This window comes from Neofelis nebulosa, chromosome 14 (assembly GCF_028018385.1).
Source record: "Neofelis nebulosa isolate mNeoNeb1 chromosome 14, mNeoNeb1.pri, whole genome shotgun sequence".
NCBI classification, from domain to species: domain Eukaryota; kingdom Metazoa; phylum Chordata; class Mammalia; order Carnivora; family Felidae; genus Neofelis; species Neofelis nebulosa.
This window is the reverse complement of record NC_080795.1, coordinates 33452431-33479127: the sequence shown is the minus strand read 5'-3', so window position 1 is coordinate 33479127 and position 26697 is coordinate 33452431. Positions and strand designations below refer to the sequence as shown.

The following is a 26697-nucleotide window of genomic DNA, read 5'->3' as shown; positions in this document are numbered from 1 at the left end:
CACACATTCCTCTTCTGGTCTGCAGTTTTCTCCAAAGGCCCTCACTGATTCTTAGCCACTCTGTGAGGGATGTAACATCCAACTCAAATCAGAACCTAACTCTGCTGTCATCACCCTTCCATTATGAAAAACAGAGTCACAAAGTTTGCCATTCTTAGTTTTAGTCCGTTTCTGTCATTTATGACCCCTTTCTTCATTAAAAAACACAGCACAATTTTTTTTCATTCACATCTTTATTAGTTTTGATGATCAGTACAACTGCTTTCACCTCAAGTGCAGTCATTCACTCCTTTGTGTTCTAGGAATTCTTGTTCCACCCTCAAATTAGAAAGATACCAGAGGCAATTTTTATTTTAATAAGCATGCAAAGAGAAAGTAGTAAAATTAAAAATAAATGGCCCTCCTTCAGGTAAAGAAAAATATTAGGATAAAGTCAGCCACCTTTGTGAAGAAGAAATTCAAATACTAGATCAAACTTTTTAAAACACCCAGTTGAATGTGTTTTCCTTTCATTGATATTCAAAACCAGATAATCCTTACAGCAGCTAAAACTGTAATAAATGATGGACCTCTTGTTGGTTTTATTTAAGGTTTAAAAGGCATCATTTCAATTGTTTGCGTCCATAGTAGTTTTAATTTCTGGCTTATGTTTAATTGCTATATGATCCTCATACACATCTACTCCTACATATAGAATTACTCCTTACTTCTTTAAGATGGACAACTCACAATATGACAATAGTAAAACTGAAGTTCTGTGAAATTTAAGATGACAGAAAAATAGTGTCAAATACCCATTTTTCCAGATCTTTACTCCTCCACCTGTTTCTTCTTTGAAACCTTACTAGAAATGCTACTTTCATAGGAAAGATGACTATTACAAAGGCCAAATGCGTTCATGTTACATCTTGTCAAAGGAGCTGGTTTCTTGGTATTACACTCTTGTATTCATTGCTCTATGAGTGTGGAAAACTGAAATATACTTGGAGTAAGGAGCACCAAAAGGAGACAAGGAACCAAGCTCTCCAATGGCAGGTTTCCTTTCCTGAAGAGGGCAAGCTCCAGCAGCCTCATTTGAAGGAGGCTCTCACCACCCTGCCCTTGATAGGCTGTGGAGGGCGCCAATTCCCCACCAGGGGCACTGGGGGCTCATTCTCAGCGCTGGAGAAGAGGCTCCTCAGCTTTGCCATCTGCAAGGGGCAAGGGGAGACTGTCAGCACGACATTCTGGCCAAGTGCACACATCCCACATGTGACAGTCGGCAAAGTCTGGCTTTTCAAACAAGACAAGGAAACCACGAAACCTGTTGGTTCAGAGTTATTTGGTTACCAGTTCCTGAGTAATATAAGGTCTTTCTCTATTTGTAATAATACTTTTCTTCTTTTTGTACAGATCACCATGCCCTCTGGTCAAAGTGTTTTCCTTCGAATTCAGAAACAATTATTTAAATATAAGGGGTCAGTATGAAGCATATGCTTTATGTAGGAGGGGATGACAATATCAGTGCAAATAAGAAGTTAATGGGCCTTCATTGTAGAAGTTTATGGAGTACATTTTTTAAAAACAGAAAAAAAATTAGTCACACTATAATTAAAACTAATTTTTTTCTTATAAGAGGAAGAAAAAATTAGGAAATTATCTTCTGTAAGCTACATTTCTACCCAAAAATGTTTTTAGCTTTCTCCTTAAGAAAATTGCATTCCTCTTTCAAAATATGTACACGAGTGAACCTGACCATTAAATCTAATCTTTTCATTAAAAAATTATCATATATACTTGAGTCTGTAACTGGCAGAATTATGAAAACTGTCTTAAGTAAGGGAGACATACTGGTAAATACTTCACTATTAGACATTCATGATCTAGGGTGTGAGTTTCTGTGTTGCCCATTTGCTTTAATCTGTTCTCCATAACCCTGGTTACATATTTCTCCCTAAACAATCTTTCCTTGAAAGTCTCTCTGATAAATGTGGCAAGGACATTGATTAGATGGACACTAAGAAGAAAGGCCATGGAAAGGGGTCAAGGGGTATTGGAAGCAGACAGACCAGAGCTGACTCTCAGCTCTTGCACTTGGCTGTGTGATCCTGGGCTAACAATTTAACCTTTCTGAGCCACAACTTACTTGTCTGTAGAACTGGAAAAACCATATACACGTCACACGGATGTTAAATCCCTTCCGTTAGCATCCTTTTCCCCAAGCCTGTATTTACAATCTCCTAACCAGTGCTTAGTATTTGAGGGGCCTCCAAATTAACAAAGGCTAACTCATATTGATAATCTAAACCCTAAAGAGTTTCTAGAGCATGAATCCACTCATTGTTCATTGTCACAGCCACCTTTACATCATCGGCATTTATCCTGGTACTTTTGGAAGCCAAGTTTTAGAAAGCTGAAGAAGCTGACTGTAATTAACCAGGGCAAACTATGAAGTCTCTAGTCGTATAGCTGTTTTGTAAGCATCCATTTAGCAGCTGTACATTTTCCATTTAGCATCTGTATCTTATACAGCCAATGTAAGTGGTTCTGTAAGTCCGTGTGTCCTCAAGGCTCCACTCGTGGCGGCAGCTTACCTGGTCAGAGCTCACGGTCATAGGCTCCTTCAGCAGGAGCCACACAATGCACTCCTCACAGGGCGGCGTGGTGAAGGAGCCGTGGTAGGTCCAGTAGTCCCGGCAGGCAGGGAACAGGCAGGACGGGTCGAAATTTGTGAAGGGAGCCTCCTTGCCCTGGGAGAGAGGAGGGCGCAGGCTCAGTGAGCAGGTGCACCCACACCGCCCACCCCAAGGGTTTCACCATTTTGTGAGAATGGATTTCAAATGCAATGGGAAAAATGGTGCTGTTAAGCAAAGTTCATGACTTTTAGAAATAAAGGTCAGAGGGGGAAGCTGGTTTATGTTATGACTTTGACATAGTCATTGTAACATTTTATTCCCTATTAACTGTCAGTAGAACTATAATTCTATCATTTCTCAAGAAAAGGAAGAAAACTCACATGTAACCGCAGTAAAAATATTTCATATAAGTTAATGTTTAGGTTCACAATGCTAAATAAAAACCAGGCTCCTTTGAATATTATACTCAGAATACTTTCTGCGGTGATAAAACTTAAAAGCATTTTATTAGAACAATTCCAAAGGCAATTAAAATGAATCTGTTAATCAGAAGAGTCCACTGTTAAGATTTAAAATGTATAGGTGTCGCCCAAGAGAGAAAGGGCAAAACCAAAACCCAAATATTTAGTACTTCTCTAAGTGTGTGCATTTATGCATGTGTGTGTGTGTGTGTGTGTGTGTGTGTGTGTGTTGAGGGCAGCGGTTGACCATTCAACTTCTCTTACATTTACTTCATTAAAAAATGTCATCTGACAGACTATGAAAATTAAATAGTCTGATATATGTGAAATTGTTCTAAAAATTATAAACCATACGAATACAATAGCATTTGTTTGTATACATATACTTAGCATATTCATCAAACTTAGTAACAGATTTTAAGTGAAACAAATACACTTGAAAATGTAAAAATAGGGGCGCCTGGGTGGCTCAGTCAGTTAAGCAGTTAAGCGTCTGACTTCAGCTCAGGTCTGATCTCACTGTTTGTGAGTTCGAGCCCTACATCGGGCTCTGTGCTGACAACTCAGAGCCTGGAGCCTGCTTTAGATTCTGTGTCTCCCTCTCTCTCTGACCCTCCCCTGCTCACACTCTGTGTATCTCTCTCTCTAAAATAAATAAACATTAAAAAAATTTTTTAGGGGCGCCTGGGTGGCTCAGTCGGTTAAGCGGCCGACTTCGGCTCAGGTCATGATCTCGCGGTCCGTGAGTTCGAGCCCCACATCGGGGTCTGTGCTGACAGCTCAGAGCCTGGAGCCTGTTTCAGATTCTGTGTCTCCCTCTCTCTGACCCACCCCCATTCATGCTCTGTCTCTCTCTGTCTCAAAAATAAATAAACGTTAAAAAAAATTTTTTTTTAATTTTTTTAAAAATAAAGAAAATGTAGGGGCGCCTGGGTGGCGCAGTCGGTTAAGCGTCCGACTTCAGCCAGGTCACGATCTCGCGGTCCGTGAGTTCGAGCCCCGCGTCAGGCTCTGGGCTGATGGCTCGGAGCCTGGAGCCTGTTTCCGATTCTGTGTCTCCCTCTCTCTCTGCCCCTCCCCCGTTCATGCTCTGTCTCTCTCTGTCCCAAAAATAAATTAAAAACGTTGAAAAAAAAAAATTAAAAAAAAAAATAAAAAAATAAAAAAAAATAAAGAAAATGTAAAAATAAAAATTGACATTCCTTGCTTTATGTTCTAGGAGGGAATATGATTTATTTTCACCTTTGTCTTAACTTTGTCCAGTGCGTCAAGGAACAGCTGGAATTCGCCTTTCTCACGTCCTATCTGTAAGAAAATAGGAAACCAATAATTATATTTTTCCCTTCTCCATAATCTATGATTGTCTTGAACACTGACTGTGATCCATCCATCTGCAACTAGTGTTTATAGATCTGCCAGAATATCTTGTACTAAGCAAAAACATAAGTTTATTTCTCCCCCAAGATGTTAGGGTATATATTTTTTGAACTAAACTTAAACACCAGGCCTCTGAAGTACAAAACCACAAAATCACATGATGTCCTTGACCTTCTCTGAAGTCATTCTTCTCTTTTTTTTATATATAGAATTAGAGCTGGAATGGACTTGACCTATGTAAAACTAAACTTATTGTCTTTCGATTCAGACCTACTCCACTTCCTGTTGTGTTACATTCAATCACTGAAAATGACCCAATGAGTTCAGGGCATAAAACAAATTAGGTCATTCAAAAAGAAAGAAGCTAGATTTTCACCTCTGGCTTAAAATCTAGATTATGTTACTACTAAATTCATAGTGTTAATGACACTAAGTCCACTTTAAACCAAAGCTGGCCCAACAACACACACATTCCATGTGCTATCTTAGCCTGGGATCATGTGAGTGGTGGCTTCCCTAGGCCGAGGGGATGTCCAGCCAGGGACTTGGCATCACAGTGGTTCCCAACATTGGCTTTTCTGGTTTCCAGTGTGATTGAAATAGAGTAACGGGAAAGGATAATGAACAATACTGTTTTTCTCTCCCCATCACCATAATAAGCTCCTTCCAAGGCTCTGTCTCCATTACCCTTACACACACACACACACACACATTCATTCTTGAAAGAATTTAGAAGTGTTAGGGTTACTAAAGAATAGCAAAGAAACATGTTTAAAGGAGAGCTAAATAATTTGAGCTGATCTTAGCAGAAATATCTTGATCAGTTGAATGAATAATGACATTCATTCCTCTCTCTCTAAATAAAAGGAAGGCGTGGATCTCATGCTACCTTAACCACTGGTAAGGAACTAAATTTTGGAAGAAAAAGGTGGCCAATTTTTACCTTACCTTCAGAAAAATGCCAACCACAGCTATCCCATCAGGCTGCTTGAGAGCTTCTCCAAAAGTGTTATACTTTGGATTCCAGTGAACCAAATGAAGCTGCAATGATACAATATAGGTTAGGAGGAAATTTTCTAGAGGAAAGAAATATGTATAAAATTATTCACAATAAACCCAGTTGTAGTCTAAAGTTGTTGAACACTCTTATAGAAGTTGATAGAATTCTAAATATTGACATGCAACATTTTGGTGAAATTTTTAATGGTTCAAAGAAGAACTGTATAAAATTATTATAAGTAGATCGAGAACTTTGTAATAAGCTATCAGTGAAAGTTGAACTTTTGTTAAACTAATTCAAAATATTTATTTTAGTTTTGTACAACATTAAATTGCTCCTTTTTCTAACCAAATGAAACAGCGAAACGTACAACTATAAGCAAGAAGCTGCTAACATTCTAGAGTTAGAATTAATAGGGAAGTAGCAGGGGACAAACAGTAGGAAAATTCTTGGGCATTTTTATATCTACCTCCTTTTAGCATCCAGTGCTCAACAACCTGGTGGTAACCTTATCTTAATTTAGAACATAGGCACCAATTAAATTAGTCAAATTTCCCATATTGAGTTACACAGAATGGAAAGAGAATACAGCAGTTCACAGCAGTTAAAGATACTATATTCAAGATCAAAAGCGTTGAGATAAACCCATGTATAAAGGCCAAACTGCAAGCCTTGCCCAAGGTTGTAAGAAATTTACTAAACTTTCCCATTTTCAGGGGGAAGGTGTCTAGAAGGCAGCCTTAATTATTTATCTTGTCATGGCTTTCTGGACGGACTGTAGAGCAGTGTAACGATCATAGTGAAGTGTACTTTGGGTCTCCTAGAGTTTAGTTTAGCCAGCAATTAAGCACTAATGATGCCGCCTAAGACCGTGTCCACAAGTGCCTCCAAGGTTCCTGCCCCAGCTCCTGTGTTGACCAGAACCTACCACTAAAAAAGAGTGCGGCAGTAAAAACCGAATGCTCCTCACCTCCAGTGCATGTGTCACTACCCCTTCCAGGCTTAGCTTTATAAAAACAAAATGCAGGAGGTTTGTCTTATTCCTTGTAATTTGATGCCTTGATCTGAACTACAAATCAGGCTTTTCCTTAATGGATTAACCAAGAGGTAGTATTTGCTCATATTAAATTGTATGTGTATGTGTTTCTATCTATTCATCTATCTATGTGTGTACATATAAATATATACATATATATGTATATATATATATACACACACACATATATGCACACCCTTCATTAAGAGACTAGAACATTAGCATTAGCCAGAATTACTAAACGCTATTTTTAGAGCACTACATTCTTACAGAAGAGGCAGCTTAGGGCCCTGGACAAGATGATAAACTCTGTTGCCAATCTACATAAAGTAGAGCGCCAGGTTTAACACTCACCAGCCATGTAACTTTGTTATGTAGCTTTTCTGTGCCTCAGTTTCCTCATCTGTAACCTATCCCATAGAGTTGCTGAGGGGATCATATAAGTAAATACTTGTAAGCACTTAATAAATGCTAGCTATCCTTATCTTTTCTGTTCCATTCAGTACCTTGGCTTTTTTTTGTTAAACTGCTATCCAATTTCTTAATATAACCTTGAAAATTTTCATGCATGACATAACCCATCTTCTCTTAACCATCTAGCCTAGAATATGTAGCAACTTCAGCTTATGCTAAAACTACTACAGCTCTTTTTCACAACTACGGGCTTGAAGGAAGAGTAGCGGATACTATTTTGTTGGTGATTTTCACTTGGCAGGTTTCACTTTGTGACCAGAGTGGACCATAGCAGTTCCTCCTACCTCCGCAGCATACTTGACTCCATCCACAGAGTGTTCGGAGCCGTGGTCATCCGAGGCGCCCCAGTGAAGATGAAATTGACGAAGCCGGTAGGGTCCAGTGAGAGGACCACCCCTCAGCACTGTGATTCAGAGAAGCTATGTCAACAGCGAACTCATGCTTCTTTTACAGAGTTGTACTTTAAATTTTTTTTAATGTTTATTTATTTTTTTGAGAGAGACAGAGACAGAGCAGGAGCAGGGGAGGGGCACAGAGAGGGGGAGACAGAATCCGAAACAGGCTCCAGGCTCTGAGCTGTCAGCACAGATCCTGATGCGGGGCTTGAACTCACAAACCGTGAGATCATGACCTGAGCCGAAGTCAGACGCCCAACCGACTGAGCCACCCAGGCGCCCCTACAGAGTTTTACTTTAAACAAGTGTTCTTATAGACAAAGTTTGCTGGGCAAAAGTCAGTCTGCTATTGTTCTCAAGCACCCTGGTCTGTTCTCACAAAATAAAGTCTTGGGATATATCAAAATAAATGATTTCTCTTTTCTGTCTTATTTTTTTTGCTTGTTTTATTATGTTTAAAACATCAATTTAACATTTATGACAGTAAAATTAAAACAAACAATGGGCGATAAGGATGCAGACTATCGACAAATGAGTTGGTCCTGCACTGCAGTGGGAAGAACATGACAGTTGAGAGGCAGGCAGATGTAGGTTCAAATCCTAGCTAATTGTGTGATGTCAGGCAAGTGGCTAAACTTCTCTGAACCTGTTTTCGCATCTCTATGAAGGTGATAATAATATCAACCTTTCAGAGCTGCCGTGAGGATTAAATGAGATTAAGGACTTTAAAGTGCTCATCACAGTGCCCATAAGTATACCAATAACTGAGCAAATGGGAATTCCTTCTCCTTGTCTTACCTCCAACTCCACTCTTCTTTAAGACTACAAGCAAGAGCTTTCATCCATACTTACACTGTGTCTACTCAAATGAGGTAAAATGGAAAATTCAGAAATTTCTTGGGAATTAGTCAATGGTGGACGGCTAAACTAGACAGTTCTGGGTAACATTAGTTTTTGAGTTTGTTGTCCAAATACCTCAACCCTTCACTTAACTTTGATCTCACTTCATTCACTTGGGGGGTGATTTACAGGTTCAAATATTTTCTGCAGGTCATTGGAAACTATGCAAAAATCCTAAAATCAGTATTTAGCAACATAAGCTACGTCAAAATAGAATTCAGAGAGTAGCTATTCTAGAAAGGATTGACCAACTATTGGTGCTGAAATGGCACACTGAAAGCCACATAATATAAGTCTGAAACAATAGAGCTAGACTTGTGTGAGCTTGGTCATGTAGAAATAAGTGGTTTGATTCATAGCATTTTTCCTGTCCAAGCACTACAACAGTTATTTTTTGGGCACGTGAATCCAATTATTAGGATAACTCATATGGAACTGTATTTCACCATTTTTGCTTACAAAACCAGTATTTTCATGTGGTTCAACATAATGGATACTGTTTAATTTTGTCGTTTCTCCTTCAGAATGGAACTTGATTTAAATGGAGAAGGGAGAAAGAAATAACAGCAACATGAAATTATTGTTTAAGAAAATACAAATTTCCATGATATTTCTTATTTGGAGCCTTCTGGTAGGAATTATGACACTATGCTCTTTTTATAACATATTTGAGAATACTCATTTATGTAAATCAGTGAGGATAATTTTAACTTTTTTTACAAATGTGGTTGTAGGAAAATGTATTTTGTGCATCAATCATCAAAATATTAGATTCTTTCTTACCTCATTTACAGTGAAATAAAGCATTTCTAATTAGCCTTCTTTTATTTCTCCGACTTGCTTAATAGTGTAGTGAAATAAAGAGTTTTTTAAACATGTGATTTTTCATTTTCACACAGCACAAATCACTACTCACAAAATTGTCAGATACTTCAAAAACACTCACCGAAAGGATTAATTATACGAACCCCACTGAAGCATTGAGGGCAATGTTCCAGACTCATCTAATGACCTTATTCTCTCCCCTGGATTGCCCCCCCTACACACACACACCCCAGAGGAAGAAAGTGCTATGTTCCTTGCTTTGTAGGATGGTATCTCGGCCACACTTGGGAATGAGTGCCTTGCTCTCTAGGCTGTGGTCAAAAACCACAAGAACCCTTAGGTGTAGGCCATCAGAGCCTGAAGGACACTCATTTGGACTCATTGCCATCACCTCCCTATCAAGCTGCATTTCAAGAATGCATTGCCAACTTTTAGCTTGGGCATAGGGCCATTTTGCAGCAGCAAAGTTGACCAAGGTTAGAGAGTGTGACATTCCTAGTCAATGCATAAATAGAATTCTTCATGACTAGAGAAAAACAGAGTATCATCTCCATTTTCAGAGATGAAGTGGCTCCTTTTCCCACTAACTCTGTTACTGTGTCATAAATCTCATTGTGCCAATATGGACGTTGAAAATGCCCATGTGCCTCTACCTAAGTGCCATACTTACTTGACCTATCGTAAGTATCATCAAACACAACCCTGCAGGTCTTGCCATTGTTCAAGATGGTCTTGCAAGAGCCAGGATCATAAGATGCTGACCATGGCAGCAGAGAAGGGTCGTGCCTGATGTCTTTAGTATGCAGTTCGATGGGCGACTGGTTGTCTCCCTTGGCAATTGGATAAAGTTCATGCCAGTGGTCAGGACCTAGGAAGTCAAGTTGAGGGCACGGATTTATTTGGTGGCACATTCTGAGCCCTTTCTAATAGACTAAACCAGCAAAATACACGGACACTAGTCAATGATTATGAAAAGGCCTTGGATTTCAGTTTGGGCAAGACAAGGCTTAGCATTTAAGACCTTTTCATAGTTTTGTTAATAGTGAACCTAGAAACTATTTAACTCAGAGGAGTCCCTCTGCTTGCTCAAGAATACAGCCTCAAAGGCTTATTTTTGAGATGCACTTCATCACATGTCTTACCAATGCCATCTTCTATCATGTAGCTGGAATAAAATAACATGTGGTTTTCAAAGCACACCCATATTTCTTTTACCATGGGTTAGGCAGAAGCCAGCAGGCAGAGCAAGGATCTTAAACCAACACCAGGCTAAGAGAGGTTAAAGTGCTTGCCCAGTATCATGGAGTAAGGGACAATCAGAACTGGACCTCTCGTGGGCTGACTTCTCAGTCAGAGGCAGTGTGATCTTGAGCAAGTTACGGAGCCTCTCTCTGCACTTCAGTTTCCTCCAACAGAAGTAATAACGGCTCCATACCAGGGAGAACTAAATGAGATAAAGGTAAAAGGGTCAGCAGCTTTTGGCACTTGGTAAATGCTCAGTAAATGTTAGTTTCCATCAACCCCTCCTCCCATAGTTTCCCACGCACTCCCTAGATTTGCAATGCCAGGGGCTCCTTTCTATGCAATGCCAGGGGCTCCTTTGGCACTATCCCGGGACAGGGGGGAGGGGGGTGGGTGGCTGCTCGGACTCACCGTTGTGGCTGGCGTAGCCCCACTCCTTCGCCATGGTCGTCTTTGTGGGCACTGGACCGCAGCTGACTTCTCTCCCCGGCGTCGTGCAGAGTCCCCGCGAGCCCGCGCCTTTTATATAGGTCCCCCACACACTGCATGGCCTTATTAGGTCAGTGAGGGTGGGGCGGGGGGCTAAACTGGATTGGGGTGGTATTTGGGAGGCGCGGTGGGGGGAAGCCAATGAATTCCAAGAGCTAGACAGCTGTTGGGCTCCGAGGGGAGATGGGCGAAGGCCCCCACCCCCTCCCTACCCTCTCCCTGAAACCGCGGCTCCTGGCTCTGCTAACTCTCCCTCCGTCTCCCAAAGCTGCAGGGCTTTCTAACTAGTGTTGCCGCGGTGCAAAAATGCGGGCAACTTTTGTTTCCTCCTCCCTGCCTCCCTCCTGCAGGCTTTTTGTTGTTGTTGTTTCGGGAGGTGGGGTATCCTAACTGTGCTTAGCCACCAAATAAAATGTGCACCCCAGCAGCGCTTGCAGCCTCACTTCGAAGTTGCTTTTAGCCCAGGCTGGTTGTCTGGCTACGGTCTGTGGACGCTTCTGGGAGTTTGTTTCGTTCCAGCGATCCGGTTACGGTGGCTGGAAAGAACACGTTTGTTTGCCTGACCCGTGTTTGACTCCCTTGCAGACAACTTGTAAAATGTTAGGAGCAGAGAATGGGAAGAAAGAGGCCGGAGGGAAGGTTCTATAACTCCGCTATCCTTAAAGATATTTACAATGCCCTGTCTTTGGAACCGCCCCAGGCAGCATTTCCCAACCTAGCGAGTCCCTTTGGTCTGCAGGACTGTGAGGGCTGGATCTCGGAGAGCTCCGGGAATCCGGGAGAGGTCTGCATCCTAGGTTCACGCAGAGCAGGAGCCTGGGACTGATTTACCCCTACTCCGTGAGCCGTACCTCTCTGCTCACGAAAAGTCGAGAATATTCTGGAGTGTTGGAAGGCCACAAACATAAAGTGAGTCATATTGTTTAAAATGTAGAGCCTCCTTCTCCAAGAAAGAATGAAAGATTAGAAGAAAAGGAAGAGGAGAGGCTTCCAGAATTGCTTTGTGTTTTTCTCTGTCCCTCCCAAGTTGTTTTAGAATATGATGACCCATGCGAAAGGAGAATGGAATTGGTAGGTCCAATGTGCACAGAGATATATTTTTAAATGTCTGGTTATGGTTTACATTGAAGAAGTCAATGTACTACATATTTGTAAGTCTGAGAGTATATTGTCAAATTTCTTCTTTGTTCTAGGTCAATAATAATACTACTTACAAAAAAGACAGCAAAGAGATGTAAGACTAATTTCAGTGCTATCTTGAACAAGGTTGCAATATACATTTCCTTAATTGCTTTGACTTTTATTGATGCTAGCATTTTGTATTTGGGGATTACTAACCTTGAAAAGGAAATCTCTCATCATGGTAAAGATAGCTCATCCCCAAGGCATGTGGAATGACTGACCACACTCATAACCTGGACGCCAGGGGAGTCACTCCCCGGCGTATTTTTGTGACCAGGGATCATTTGATCCACACAATAGCAGTGTGGAATCAAGAACTGAGATAGTTCGGAAAATCTAAGCGAACAGCAAAGCAAATGCCCTTAGACTCTGAACTCAAATATGTCAGTGTTAGATTAGAAAACCTGCAGATTTGGGTTGTCTGGGGTCAACTTTCTGCTTTACTGTGATAGTGTGGTGCTATAGTTTGTAGTTAATGGAGGTGTTTTATATTTCTTATTGAGTACATAACTATTTGTATCAGTAAACTATGATCTTGCTTCAATTCATTAAATCATAATCTCTCTTTTTCTGGTATGTGTAGTTAAAAGTTGGTAACTACATTTCATGTTATTTGATACAGTGGTAATACAGATAAAGTGGATTTTTTTATGGAAGTATAGTTGACATATGATATTATATTAGTTTCAGGTGTATGACATAGTGATTGGATATTTATATACACTATGAAATGATCACCCTGGTGAGTCTAGTTACCAACTGTCCCCATATAAAGTTATTACAATATTAGTGACTATATTCCCTATGCTATACTTTACATTCTGTGATTTATTTATTTTATAACTGGAAGCGCATACCTCTTAATCCCCTTAGCCTATTTCAGCCATCCATTCCCCTCTTCCTCCACACCAGCAATTACTGGTGTGTTCTCTCTATTTATGAGTCTGTTTCTGTTTGGTTTTGTCTGTTCATTTGCTTTATTTTCTATTTCTGTTTGGTTTTGTCTGTTCATTTGTTTTGTTTTTTAAATTCCACCATAAGTAAAATCGTATGTATTTGTCTTTCTTTGTCTGACTTATTTCACTTAGTATAATACCCCCTAGGTCTATCATGCTGTCACAAATGGCAAGATTTCATTCTCTTTCATGGCTGTGTAATATTCCATTGTGTATATACCCCACATTTTCTTTATCCATTCATCTGTCAATGGACTCTTAGATTGTTTCCATGTCTTGGCTATTGTAAATAATGCTTCAGTAAACATAGAGGTATATATCTTTTCAAACTAGTGTTTTCTGCTGGTAAATACCTAGGAGTGGAATTGCTGGATCATAAATTTTTGGAGGAAGCTTCATACTGTTTTCCATATTGTCTGCACCTATTCACATTTCCACCAACAGTGCACAAGAGCTCCCTTTCCTCCACATCCTTGCCAACACTTGTTATTTCTTGTCTTTTTGATACTAGCCATTCTGACTGGTGTGAAGCAATAGCTTATTTTTGATTTACATTTCCCTGAGGAGTAGTGATGTTGAGCATCTTTTCATGCATGTGTTGGCCATTTGAACATCTTCGTTGGATAAATATCTACTCAGGTCCAGATAAAATGTTTAATAAAATCTTTATACCAAGCAAGGCCAACAATCCAGGAATTCATCATATTGTTATTGTTTATGTATAGACAGAATTTTAAAAATGGGTTGTCAATCAAATATCATATGACTTCACTCGTATGAGGACTTTAAGACACAGAACAGATGAACGTAAGGGAAGGGAAGCAAAAATAATATAAAAACAAGGAGGGGGACAAAACAGAAGAGACTCATAAATATGAAGAACAAACTGAAGGTTAGTGGAGGGGTTGTGGGAGGGGGTATGGGCTAAATGGGTAAGGGGCACTAAGGAATCTACTCCTGAAATCATTGTTGCATTAATGCTAACTAATTAGGATGTAAATTTAAAAATTAAAATAAAAAAAGAAAGAAAAATAAATAAAATTAAGATTTTTAAAAATAAAAAATGGGTTGTCATTAATCAAAAAAAATAAAAGACTCTCCACAATGAATAAATAACAAATTAAGGACTGTACACAATGCCATATAAATTCAAATAAACACTAGGCAGAATTTGCAAAATGAAGTATTTCATAGTTTAGGTGTCATCGTCTCAAAAAATGATGGTTGGTGTTTTCATTGTATTTTCCTATAAGAAAGTTAATAAAAATTGGAATTTTAAAGCAATTAACATCAAATCATGTCAAAATAATGTATTTTTCAGAAACCACAAACTAATCATTCTCATCTTAAATGATTTGCTCCAGCACGTTTGCCTGTAAATTTCAAAATTCCCTGTCAACAGTGCAAAGAGATCATTTTTTTAAAAATTTCTGTTAACTTTTTTTAATGTTTATTTTTCGGAGAAAAGAGACAAGCACAAGTGGGGGGAGGGCAGAGAGGGAGGGAGACACAATCCCAAGCAGGCTCCAGGCTCCAAGCTGTCAGCACGGAGCCTGAGGCAGGACACGGGACTGAAGCTCACCAACCAAACTCACCAACCGCAAGATCATGACCTGAGCCGAAGTTGGACACCTAACCAACTGAGCCACCCAGATACCCCAAGTGCAACCATTTTAAATTGTGTCAAAGACTTTGAGATTTCTGGAGATGGCTTTAAAAAGAAAACTGTTAGGAATACACAGAGATAAATAATGCCAGAAAAAGAGCCAGCAATGATTAACTACAAATTCTTTCCTAGCATAGTGACAGCATTTCTCCCAGCATTATTATTGATGTATTGGGCAACTTGTAGGATCCCCCCTCCCCAAAATGTGCTTATACGAAGAAAGGAAGAGCAAGGTCAGAGACAGAAAGTGAAAGAAAAACAGAGTGACAGGCAGATAGACAATAGAGCCGCCAAGAAAGATCATTTGGGTAAACAAAAGTTTTTGGTGGGTGGAGTGTCTGAATTGTGGAAGTTTCAACTAAGCCAAAATTACTAATAAAAATCAAAATTTTAAATTAATGTGTTTAATTTTCATATATAACATAACTTTTACCTTCCTCCCTGACAATGTTTTGTTTTTGTTTTTGTTTTGTTTTTTCCCCCAAAAACAGAATTGGAAAACTTGGCTCATCACATTATATAGGACCATGATAGACTTAGTTCCTGAGTTTGTCACCAGTAATAACTCTCTTGGATTGGATCTTAAATTTTGGTTGCTGTTAATGGCAACTTTGTAGGAAGCCTTGTGGCATCTGATGTCCCTTACTAACAATGTATCTATCTGAGATAGTTACTTTATTTGCAAGGGAGGAGCATGAATCCAAAGGTGAGGACCCCCAAAACCTATGTAATGAGGTTTGATCAGGGTTTATAAACTTATTTTCTTTTAAATACAATTTTTTCTTTTAAAATGCAGTAATAGCGGGGCTCCTGGGCAGCTCAGTTGGTTAAGCATCCGACTTTGGCTCAGGTCATGATCTCGCAGCTAATGAGTTCAAGCCCGGCATGGGGCTATGCTGATAGCTCAGAACCTGGAGCCTGCTTCGGATTCTGTGTGTGTGTGTCTCTCTCTGCCCTGCTCATGTTCTGTCTCTCTGTCTCTCAAAAATAAACAATAAAAAAATTTTTTTAAATAAAAAAAAATAATAAAATGCAGTAATAGTATCTTAAATAGAAGAAAATTCATTACACTTTATGATATCTTTCTTAGGATCAAGTTTAGATGGTCAAATTTAGTTTTCAATAACTTAATCTAGCATTTGCTTGCAAACTTAAGTGGAATTGTGTTTTGCTTTGCCATTTCATTCATAGCACTTAGGTGGCTGTTTGCCCAAATTTTTTTGGTCTCAGATACCTTATCTGTGAAACAGAGAATAATGCCTGCCTTACAGGAGTCTGATGAGGCTTAAATGAGATAATACAGTAAAGTACTTATTACAGTGTAGGCCAATGTATTTAGGACTCAGAAAAATTAGTACCCTTCTCTGGCTTTGTTCTTTTTATCCAATTTCTCTTTGAGCAGACACCTGCTCTAAATAACCCTTGTTCCCTGTTGGTCATGAACAGTGCTTTCAGTGCATATTGCAGAGCACAGGTGCTAACCCGCAGACATCACTAGGATGAACTGGTGGAAGATAAAGTTGATACCCACAGCATTCACCTTCTCCTTGAACTACTCTGAGCCTCTCAGTCTAATGGCCACCCTTCCCAGGGTGGGAGTCGAAGTAAACCTTTTTAACCATCTGTGACCAATTATTTGCAAAAAGTATTAATCTAGTATAACAAATTTAACTGAAATTCTAAATACTGTAATAAGAACTAAATATAATTCCTACAAGGCTTAACAATTCTCTGGTATACTATTTGATAAACAAGTTTTTAAAAATAAAATTCAAACTCCTTTAAATGATATTCAGGGGACTTCAAAAGTCTACCCTCTCTACTTTTTAGCTCTAGCCTAGCCTTTCCTTCCAAATTCATCCACCCTGCAATTCAAGGCCACGCTGCTGTTAGATTTGTATTGATTTTTTTGGTATTATTTTTATTTATTTTAGGGGGGTGGATTTCGGGGTACTGTTTAATACTGTTTAGTTAGCCACTTCTCTGGCTTTAAAGCATTGCTCCCCTAGGCTGGTCAGATAACTTTTCAAAATAATAACTGCCTTGGACACTTTACTTGGTTATTAGCAACAAACAAAGTAATAGACATACAAGCACTTGAAACTAACATTTTGCATTTATCATTATTCTCACTTTACAAATTTAATGGAGTGAATGCTTAAGAGCTGTGGGGTTTTCACGCAGGAAGAAATGCAAAGTATTATTTTAAAAAATGTAAGGCACAAACTTGATAAAACTAAAATCATGGCATCTTAAAGACATTAGAGACTGCTTTTCATGAAATTTCTGAGCAACAGAGCCAAAAAATGTCTGCATCAATTGTTTGAATACTTAATATCATTAAGTATTTATTTTTCCAAAAATAAGTAATCAAGACTAATAGGAATTTTTGCATTAATAGCATATACCACACAGCTATTTTATTATATTTCTTCCAAATAAATAATGAAATTTAAATAACCTACTCTTAAAATATTTTGTGTTGACATAAGTGCACAATTTTCAGTATTTTTCAGCTCTAATTGCTGGATAATTGACAAATAAAATTGTACGCTGTTTAAGGTGTCCATCATAATAACTTGATGTACATATACATTGTGACACAGGATTCCTCCCATCTAGTTGATTAACACATCTATCACCTCACCTATTTATCTTTTGTGTGTGTGAGAGAACATTTAAGTCTACTTTCCTAACGAATTTCAATTATACAATATAGTTTTATCTCCTGTTGTACCATGTTACACATTAGATCCTCGGACTTTAGTCATCTTACAGCTTAAAGTTTGTATCCTTCTACCGATCTCTCTATATTTCCACTTATTTTTTTTTTTTTTTTTTTGTATTTTAAAAGTAAACTTCCTTCTATAGGAAAGGGCTACTTAATATCTTCATTTCCTCCAATGTAGATACTATTGACCCTAGGATGAACTGTTATTTTATGTTCCACTAAGAAAAAAAGTGCTGTCAAGTAAGCCATCACACACAGCTTTTCAAAAAGTCCTGTCAATAGTGTTTCAACACGCCTCATACCCTAAGACTAAGATGCGATTAATTGTTATCTGTTGTCTAGAGAAAGTTCTTTGGATGCTTCTGATTTTGCCTCTAAATGATAAGGACTATCTTGTCATTGTAAAAGAGATGTAATTTCTGTTTAGATACAGCTTTATAATGTTGTTTTTTACTTTGTTTTACATTCTAATGCATCCTCTTGATTTGTGATGTTTGGGGGGGAAATGATTGTTTACTATGATATAATATTAATGTATTTAATAAATTGCAATCACCTGAAATCCCTGCATATAGTTTGGCCTTTGGTATTTAAATAACTTAAAACTAGTATGAAATTTTGACATAAATTTTCTCAAAACAGAAACATTCTTAGTTAACTATTATTGCTGTAGAGAAGAACACACCTGTGGAACATAATATGGTCAGCCACACACTCCTCAAGGTGATCATAATACATACTCATTTGTGTAAAACAGAAATTAGGAAGGAGGAAATTCCAAATGGAGAGCAAACTGCTGCACTGAGCTATTGTTTTTGCGTGCTCTGGTACATAAGCTATCTACCTTGTTTTAGTAGAGGTATGTTTATGACAAAATCTTTAACATATCCTCTCTGAAATTCTAGCTCAACATCTCACCCAGTGGTCTCTCTGTGACCTTGAAAACCAGAATGCAAGATGAATAGCTAATCATGTGAAATTCTATAAACCAAAAAGTGATGAAAAGGATCCATATAAATATTGATGTCTAAAACAAATGCGGTTTTTTTCCATGCTAGAACAAATATTTTTATTTACTCTAGACCAATTCAGTGTGTAACTAGAATTGAACTTCTGGAATTATAGTTTCCTATCAGAATTAGCTGTAGTAAAATGCACTTTTCTTCATGCATCAGAAGAATCATGTGAATTCAAAAGGCTTTAAGGAATGTATATTCTTTATTTACATCGCTAAGATAAACTTGCTTGTAAGATCCAATATATTTTAACCTTGAAACAAAATATTACTAATAGAAACCAGAACTAGTTTTTATAATTTTAATTGTTCACAATATCCTATTGAAAATGGAATATAACTGAATGAAAAGTACTTGTATGTCATGTAAAAATGAATTGCAATGTATAGAAGAGCCAAAGCTGCTTTCTCAGGGCAATGAAGGCTTTTCATGTCTCACTCTTTAGAAAAGAGAAGCTAATTATTGCTGGTTAATATTTATGAATGCCAACAACATGGAAAAATTGGAACATATATCCACACTTAGGGCCAAGAAAGTTTCAATCGAGGCTTGATACATAAGTACAGACAAAAACCAGTGGGAAAACAATGGGTTGGTTGGGGAATAACATGATCGGGGACCAGGAGTGTCCTGCTCCTGCGTGGAGAAGATCTATCTTGCCACCTCTGCAGTTAATCCCTCATTAAACTCCAATGTTCTACTGACATTAACTCTTAGGACAGTTTATCCCTCTGTACTATCAGAGCTTGAATCCTCAAGGGTGGCCATTCTGACCAGATTTTTGGTTTTCAGTTTCACAGTTAGTAATCACTTATTATTGACCATAAAGACATTCTTCTTTTCAGAAAATACCAAGGAAGGGGTAGAGAAGACAAATAATTCACGCCGAGAAAGCTCCATTCAAATGAGATGGATGAACCTCGCTGTCCCTCTTGGACAGAAGCACACATATGAATACCCTGCTCACAGCCAGATTGATGCACATGGCTCTTCCAAAATAAACAGAACTAGATTCTTTGTTTGGCAACCATTGTATTCAGACTCACAATTACTTTTCTAAGGTATTCTTTTTTCACACAGGGATCAGAACTGAGCCTGAGAGGAACAGATGGTCAGATTTTTTCATCTTTGGCCTAAGTCACAAACTTCCCACATTGATATTTGATTGAGAGGGTGAGTAATGGGCATTGTTGCCTGGGGCTCGGTACTCAGATTGCAACCAGCAGCACTGCCTAGTCGGAGACAGGGTGATGAGAGAAACACATGGCAGCTTAGCATGTCTGATATTGTACAAACTCTCCCCTTGCCGTAATTAAAAAATGGCATGAGCTCCAAAGTGAACTTAAAAAAACTGAGTTCGTCAATTCTGATTCAGGAACAACCATTTCTTCACACTTTCACATTGTTGAACTGTTGTGTTACTAAAATCTACACTGATTTTGTTAAGGTACATTATTTAGTGAAATAAAAAAGGATCTCTCTTTGGTAGTGGTAACCTAGAAAGAGTTGTTCATTATTACTTGTCCTGTAAAGAATTTTATTATTCTTTTAACAAGGATAGCGTAATAAGAATTGCATAAATATAAATATGGAAGTGCGTGGAAAATATAAATTATAATAATATATTTCACAAATTTAATATACCTTGATTTGAACATATATCTTTAATTTAGGCTTTACTACACATGTAGATAAATGACATGCCACAAATCTTGGCATGAATCCTATCTCTCAGAAATGGTTTCTATGCCAGCCACCAGACAGAAACTTCTGAAGTCACTACATTCCACTCCATAATTTTAAGTCATTACATCGCATAAGTGTATTTATTTTGTTCAGTGACTGGTCCAACACTGTTCTTTAGCCTATGACATCGGTGACTAATCATAGTAACTACTACTTCTGAAGTTCTTATTAGTATATTTGACCTACCAAATCAAATAAATTCCAAATGGAATAATATTTATCAAAATCCAATAGGTTTTTAAATATATCTAAAGAATGCGTTCAACACAGATCTTTAATGCTTTCTACATGTCATGCTCTGTTCTAGGCACTGGAGATATACTAAGGATGAAGAGAGAGAGACTGACTGCTCCCACTGAGTGGGTGGTACTGATGAAAAGCAAGTAGACAATAACCATGTGGCTTATTAGGGATGATCCACTGGAGAGACTGGAAAAGAGGCATCTTCTGTAGGTGTGATAATTGTAGAAGAGTTTCCTGAGGAGGGGAAATAAAAGAACTAAAGCATGGAAAGCCATTGGAAGAATTCAAGAAAAAGCACTTCAAGTGGAGGAAACTGCAAGAACCCTGTAGCTGGAGGGTAGTAATCTGAGGAGAGGGTGTTGCAAAGTGGAGTGAGAAAGGATGGTACAGGCCAGATCACGTAGGTCACAGTGAAGAGTAGATCTTTGACGTCGGTGCAATGGCAAGTTATTGGAGAGTGTCATGCTGATGAGGGATATGACCTGATTTGCCTTTGCAGATCACTGACCATGATGTGAAGTAGAGCTGGAGGTGGTAAGCAAGGAGAAATATAAATTTGCATTATTATGATTCTAGTAAAACATTTTCTTCATGAGATGAATCTACAAATCTCAGATGGAGTTCATAATACCATTAGTGAAATTTGCATGGCTGCACATGAGAAAGAAACAGGAAACAAAACTCAATTCTGCATTTCAACATGATCACCGTTAAACTAAGACAATGAAAATGCAGGAAAGTAACTATTTTCCTCCATGCTCGGGAATAAGGAGTGGTTATCAGAGATTTGGGTTACCTAGTAGGTCATTGGTATTGACTACTGCCCCCACCCCCCGTGACCTCCATTTTATGACTTCTCTTAAAACAGTATCTGAAATGTGAGTAGCCCAGAGGAGCCTGAGAGAGGGAGCTATAAACTTCTCCAGGCTCCTCCCAACTAGAGGAAGACCAGGAGCCAGCATACCTGTAGCAAGAGGCGGTCTCTGTAGTTAAGCCAGAGCAAGTTTTTGTTTGTTCACTCATGTGCTTTTATTTATGTATTTGGTACATTGGTTGTAAAATAGAATTAGACCACAAAGCGTTGAAATTAACAATTGGAACTCAGACTTCCAGAGACCTGGGTGCCGCCTCCAGCTCTGCCACATACTTGGAGCCCAGTGCATGGGCTCCCTCGTTAGTAGAACTAGAAGAATGGAAATGTGTTTGTCTTATAGATTCATTAAGGTTACACATGCAGAGTACTTACGAATACTACCTGGTATTAATAAGCATTCACTAACTAGCTTAAAAAACATAGAAATGTAAAATAGATAAAACTTTTGTCCTGAGTGAATTAGTTCCCAATTAAATGAAACTTCATGAAGGCAGAAACCAGGACTGTTTTACATATATATTGGACTTATAACCATAGGCCCAATACCTAGAAGGGAGAGAGGAAAGAGAGAGAGGGAATTTCTAACTAATAGGAAGTGAATTGTTTGAAGGAGAATTTCTTTCACTCCCATTAGGCAAAAGAAATTGTTTATAGTCAAAAGTATCTGATAAAAGACTGAAACGTGTTAAAGATTTCTTGAGATTATACAGAACTAGAAATGGAAATCTAAAACTCTGTGTGTGTGTGTGTGTGTGTGTGTGTGTGTGTGTGTGTGTGATGCACTGAAGATATTGCATTTATGTATAGAGTGCATTCTAGAGTTTGATTTCAATTTCCAAAATATGCCTCTAGATTACTCACTTGTCTCGATTTCCACTGCTATCATCCCAGTCTAAGCCCTAGACATCTCTCATCTGAACTATTGCTCTCTCCTGTGTGTGCCCAGAATATGTGCTCGCTTCAGCAGCACATGTACAGTGTGTACCCAGAATATACTAACCTCCTTCTAGCCGCAGAGGCTTTCAGCTTCTGTCTTCTAACTAAAGTGCTCTTCCCTCAGGCTCTTTCCCATCATTCAGGCTTCAGCTGAAAAGTCACCTGTTCAGAGTGACCTTTCTTGGCCACCCCATCTAAGTAGATTCTTAATTTTTATGAGAGTACCAGGTGTATATTATTTCTTCTACTTATCAAAACCTATAGTAATTTCATTTATCTGTTTCCTAAAGTGAATGATGAATGAATGAATTTATTTCTGATTTAACCGTACCTCAGTTATCTGAACTAGACAATAATTTGTTGAAGCCAAACATTGTTGACCTTTCTCTCTTTCAAAGACGTAAACTTTGTGATGGTACCTACAAGTTGAAGTTAAGCACACGTTTTTCCAAACAACATGTTAGAGAGCATCTTTTAGTCACTGTTTCACTATTTATAGGAAATTAAAATCACCATGCAAGTTGCAGGAAAGTCACCTGCCTAACACAAGAGTAAATACGGTAATTTCCATCCCTTACTCCTTCCATTCTTTCATAGGCATCTGCCAGCATGGCATGCATATTGAAATCCCAATTCAGGAATGAAAATCTGAAACCAAGCTATCTGCTTTTGTGTACTCTGGCACTGCATCATTTAAAATAATCCAAGAATGAAAATATGAGCTAAGCTGTTTGCTTTTTTAAACATTGAGCGTGTCAATCCTGAAATTCCACTGGACAAGCATTTACTCTCCACAAAGGTAAGAGTTCCTGTTGACCTTGAATTATTCAGATGTCTAACAATACAGTACCCTCCAATATGTGTTCATTCTGAACAAATAGAATTTGGACCAAATTATCTCACGATCACAATCAATTATAGCTCACTAAATAACATAGAGATTAAATGTTTTTAGGAGAGCATTTGAGATGTGAGGCTCTGAAATCATTGCACCCTGAGTTTGAATGCAAGCTCTGGCACTTACAAGGCGTTTATCCTTGGGAAAGTTACTCTGCCTGTCTAAGGCCCCAGTTTCCTTGGTGATAAAATGGGGATAATAAAATATTTCATTACGATCTTCTTAGGGCTAAATATAATAGTGCATATAGAATATTTACTATAGTAGCTTTCTTAATACATATTAGGTGATGTAATAATAATAATTATTATTATTATTAATTATTATTATTATTAATGATTATTCTTATTATTATTACTGGCTTTTTTAGTTCAAATGGATCTTACAGGTTCTTGAGTCCAAACTTCAGTGAAGTTCCAAGAATCTCCAATTTATGAGTGGTCATCCAGACTCTTCTTGAATGAATGTAGATTATTCTATGTCCCTCAATTTCAATTGTTTGCAAATAATTTATGCAATTTTATTGTCTCATTTGGTCCTAGTTCTGTCTGTTGGAGTAAACAGAATTAGATTTAACCATCAGCCCTAAGATATACCTTCAAATCTTTGAAAATAGCTATTTCACTTTTCTTCTCTCACCTCCACTGCACTGTCCAAGTCTTCATGTTAAGCTGAACATCTCCAGTTCTTCACGTGACACAGTTTCACTCTCCTCTGAACACAACCCACTTTGTCAATACTCTTCTTAATAATAGCTGGAAAAAATGTTGAGTATATTTGTCAGAATATGTCTGGCAAGAGCAATGACCAGAAGTACAATTGTATTCCTTTTCCTGGACACTACATTTCTTTTAATGCAGGATAAGAATGCCTTAGCTTTTTTGGCTCACACCTTTGGATCATATTGAGCTTGCTCTCAATTAAATATCCAAGTCTTTTTCATGTGAATTTCTGTTAAGCCAGTTCTCCCTGCATCCCGTATTAATATCAGCCTGTAGTTCCAGTCTGATGAAATCTTTTTGAATCCCAATTCTTTCTTTGAGCATATCAACTATCACTTCCAGCTTTGTGTCAACAGCAAATGTGGTCAGCTTGCCTTTTGTATCTTCATTTATGTTGTTGATAAGGCTATCAAATAGAATTTTGCCATGGAAAGAACCCTTTGACCACTCTGGGGGTATTATCCCAGGTTGAAATCAGCCCATGAATTAATATTGTTTGCATACAGTTACCCAACCCTTTGTGACTCTCCCTAATTACAGGGTTAACTATTCTTACCTATAAACATGCTGTTGTTAGTAGTGTGATGTCATGGAACACTATAACTCAGTTCAAATCCTTGCTTTGTTACTTACTATCTGTGTGATGTTAGGCCAGTTATTTAACCCCTCTGAGCTTCCTTTTCCTAATTTACAAAATAGTTTTTAATTAATAGGCTAGTTCATGATGAATTGTGTCATATTGATCAATGGGTCTCAAAAAGCCAACATACTTCAGGCACATGGAAATTGCAGCATAAAATGAATTACTGAATAAATAAAAGAGCAATGATTAAGTCAAATTACTTATTTAAATCAAGATGCGTTGTCTAGTCTATGTTATTTCTCTGATCTTTTTGTGTAGTCCACTTATGAAAAGTTGATAATAAGATATGTAAAGTATTATGTATTTATAAATGATCCATTGTTAACTCCTAAGATCACTATAGTCTTTATTGTTTATTGAGATATGATTTACATATTATAAAATTAACTCTTTTATAGTGTGCAATCTAATGGCTTTTAGTATATTTACAGAATTGTGTAAACCCCAGAATCTAATTTCAGAACATTTTTTAAATTATTTTTTAACGTTTATTTATTTTTGAGACAGAGAGAGACAGAGCATGAACAGGGGAGGGGCAGAGAGAGGGAGACACAGAATCCGAAACGGGCTCCAGGTTTTGAGCTGTCAGCACAGAGCCCGACGCGGGGCTTGAACTCACAGACCGTGAGATCATGACCTGAGCCGAAGTCGGACGCCCAACCGACTGAGCCACCCAGGTGCCCCTAATTTCAGAACATTTTAATCACCCAGATAAAAAATTCTGTACCCACTAACAGTCCCTCCCCATTTCCTCTTCAACCTTCAACCCTAGACAACCATTAATCTATTTTCTATTTCTACAGATTTGCCTATAATGCGCACTTTGTATAGATTCACTTAATAATTTGCTTTCTATGAATATATCTTTTTTACTTAGCATAATCTTTTCAATGCTTATCCAGGTTGTAGCATGTATCATTACTTCATTTGTTTTTACTGCCAAATAATATTATATAGATGTACCATACATTATCCATTCATCAGTTGACAGACATTTGAGTTGTTTCCACTTTGGGGCTACTATAAATAATGCTGCTATGAGCATTTGCATACAAGTTTTTGTATGGACATATGTTTTTATTTCTCTTGGATGTACACATATATGAGTGGAATTGATCGATCACAGGGTTACTCTGTTTAATCTTTTGAGGAGTTGTTTTCGAAGGCAGTTGTACCATTTTTCATTCTCACCAGCATGGAAGAAGGCTCCAGTTTCTCTGCATTTTAGCCAATACTTGTTATTTTTCAACTTTTTGATTATAGCCACTTATTATTATAGTGTGATGGTGCGTAGTAGTATCTCATTGTGGTTTTGATTTGTATTTCCATAATGACTATTGCTGTTGAGCATCTCTTAATGTGCTTATTTGACCATTTGTATACCATCTTTGAAGAATGACTATTCAAAGTATTTGCCCATTTTTCAATTGCAATATTTACGTTTTTATTGTTGAGTTGCAAGAGGTCTTTTATATTCCGGATGCTAGTTCTTTATCACATGTATGATTTGCAAATATTTTCTCCCATTCTATGGATTGCCTTTTAACTTTTATGATAGATTTTTGAAGCACAAAAATGTTTACAACTGATGAATTTCTATTTATTTATTTCCTTATGTTGTTCTTGTGCTTTTGGTGTGTCATATGTAAGAAACCATTGCCTAACCCAAGGTTACAAAGGCTTATGCCTATATTTTCTCCTAAGAGTTTTATATTTTGCCCTTAAATTTAGATCTTTTATCCATTTGGAGTTAATTTTTGTGTATTGTGTGAGGTAGGGGTCCAACTTTTTTCTTTCGCCCATGGATAGCTAATGGTACCAGCACCATTTGTTAAAAAGGCTATTCTTTCTGCATTGAATATTCTTGGAAAATTGTTGAAAATCAGTTGATTATAGGGGGGTTAAACGTCGGACTCTTGATTTCAACTCAGGTCATGATCTCTCATTTTTTAAGTTCAAGCCCTGCATCAGGTTCTGCGCTTACTGTGAGGAGCCTGCTTGGGATTATGTCTCTCTCCTTCTCTCTCTGCTCCTCCCCTGCTTGTGCCCTTTTTCTCTTTCTCAAAATAAATAAATGAACTTAAAAAAAATAAAATCAATGGACTATAAATGTGAAATTTATTCCTGCACTTTCAATTCTCTTCTAGTGCCCTACTATACTGTTTTGAATATTATAGCTTTGTAGTAAGTTTTGCAATTGGTAAGATGAGTCCATCTTTGTTCTTTTTTAAGGTTGTTTAGGCTATCTGGGTCTCTTCCATTTTTCCCTG

General features: G+C 37.9%; 1 protein-coding gene and 1 long non-coding RNA gene across 4 annotated transcripts; one reads left to right on the top strand and one right to left on the bottom strand.

Moving 5' to 3' along the window:
* Window positions 1-214: 214 nt before the first annotated feature.
* CA3 (carbonic anhydrase 3) lies at window positions 215-10867 on the bottom strand. Its single transcript, XM_058698460.1, has 7 exons — window positions 10737-10867; window positions 9754-9951; window positions 7248-7366; window positions 5402-5494; window positions 4319-4381; window positions 2574-2729; window positions 215-1190 (listed from the first exon to the last, which is right to left on the bottom strand). Exons 1-7 carry the CDS (start codon window positions 10768-10770, stop codon window positions 1071-1073), a joined length of 783 nt encoding a protein of 260 aa, XP_058554443.1. The 5' UTR covers window positions 10771-10867; the 3' UTR covers window positions 215-1070.
* LOC131494248 (uncharacterized) lies at window positions 10306-23341 on the top strand. 3 transcript variants are annotated; one of them, XR_009253276.1, is made up of 4 exons: window positions 10306-10571; window positions 19446-19538; window positions 20419-20564; window positions 22762-23341. It is a non-coding gene; the product is annotated as an uncharacterized LOC131494248 (long non-coding RNA). The 3 variants fall into 3 exon arrangements; XR_009253275.1 differs by lacking the exon at window positions 10306-10571 and adding an exon at window positions 11547-11723 and having other exon boundaries at window positions 20419-20560; XR_009253274.1 differs by lacking the exon at window positions 10306-10571 and adding an exon at window positions 11547-11723.
* The last annotated feature ends 3356 nt before the right edge of the window (window positions 23342-26697 follow it).

Excerpts from the sequence above, each read along its gene's own strand:
- CA3 (XM_058698460.1), bottom strand. The coding sequence starts at position 10,770 with ATGGCGAAGGAGTGGGGCTACGCCAGCCACAACG. Across the intron at positions 9,952-10,736 it reads GGGCTACGCCAGCCACAACG|GTCCTGACCACTGGCATGAA; the intron begins GTGAGTCCGAGC and ends TTGACTTCCTAG. Across the intron at positions 5,495-7,247 it reads GAGTCAAGTATGCTGCGGAG|CTTCATTTGGTTCACTGGAA; the intron begins GTAGGAGGAACT and ends GTATCATTGCAG.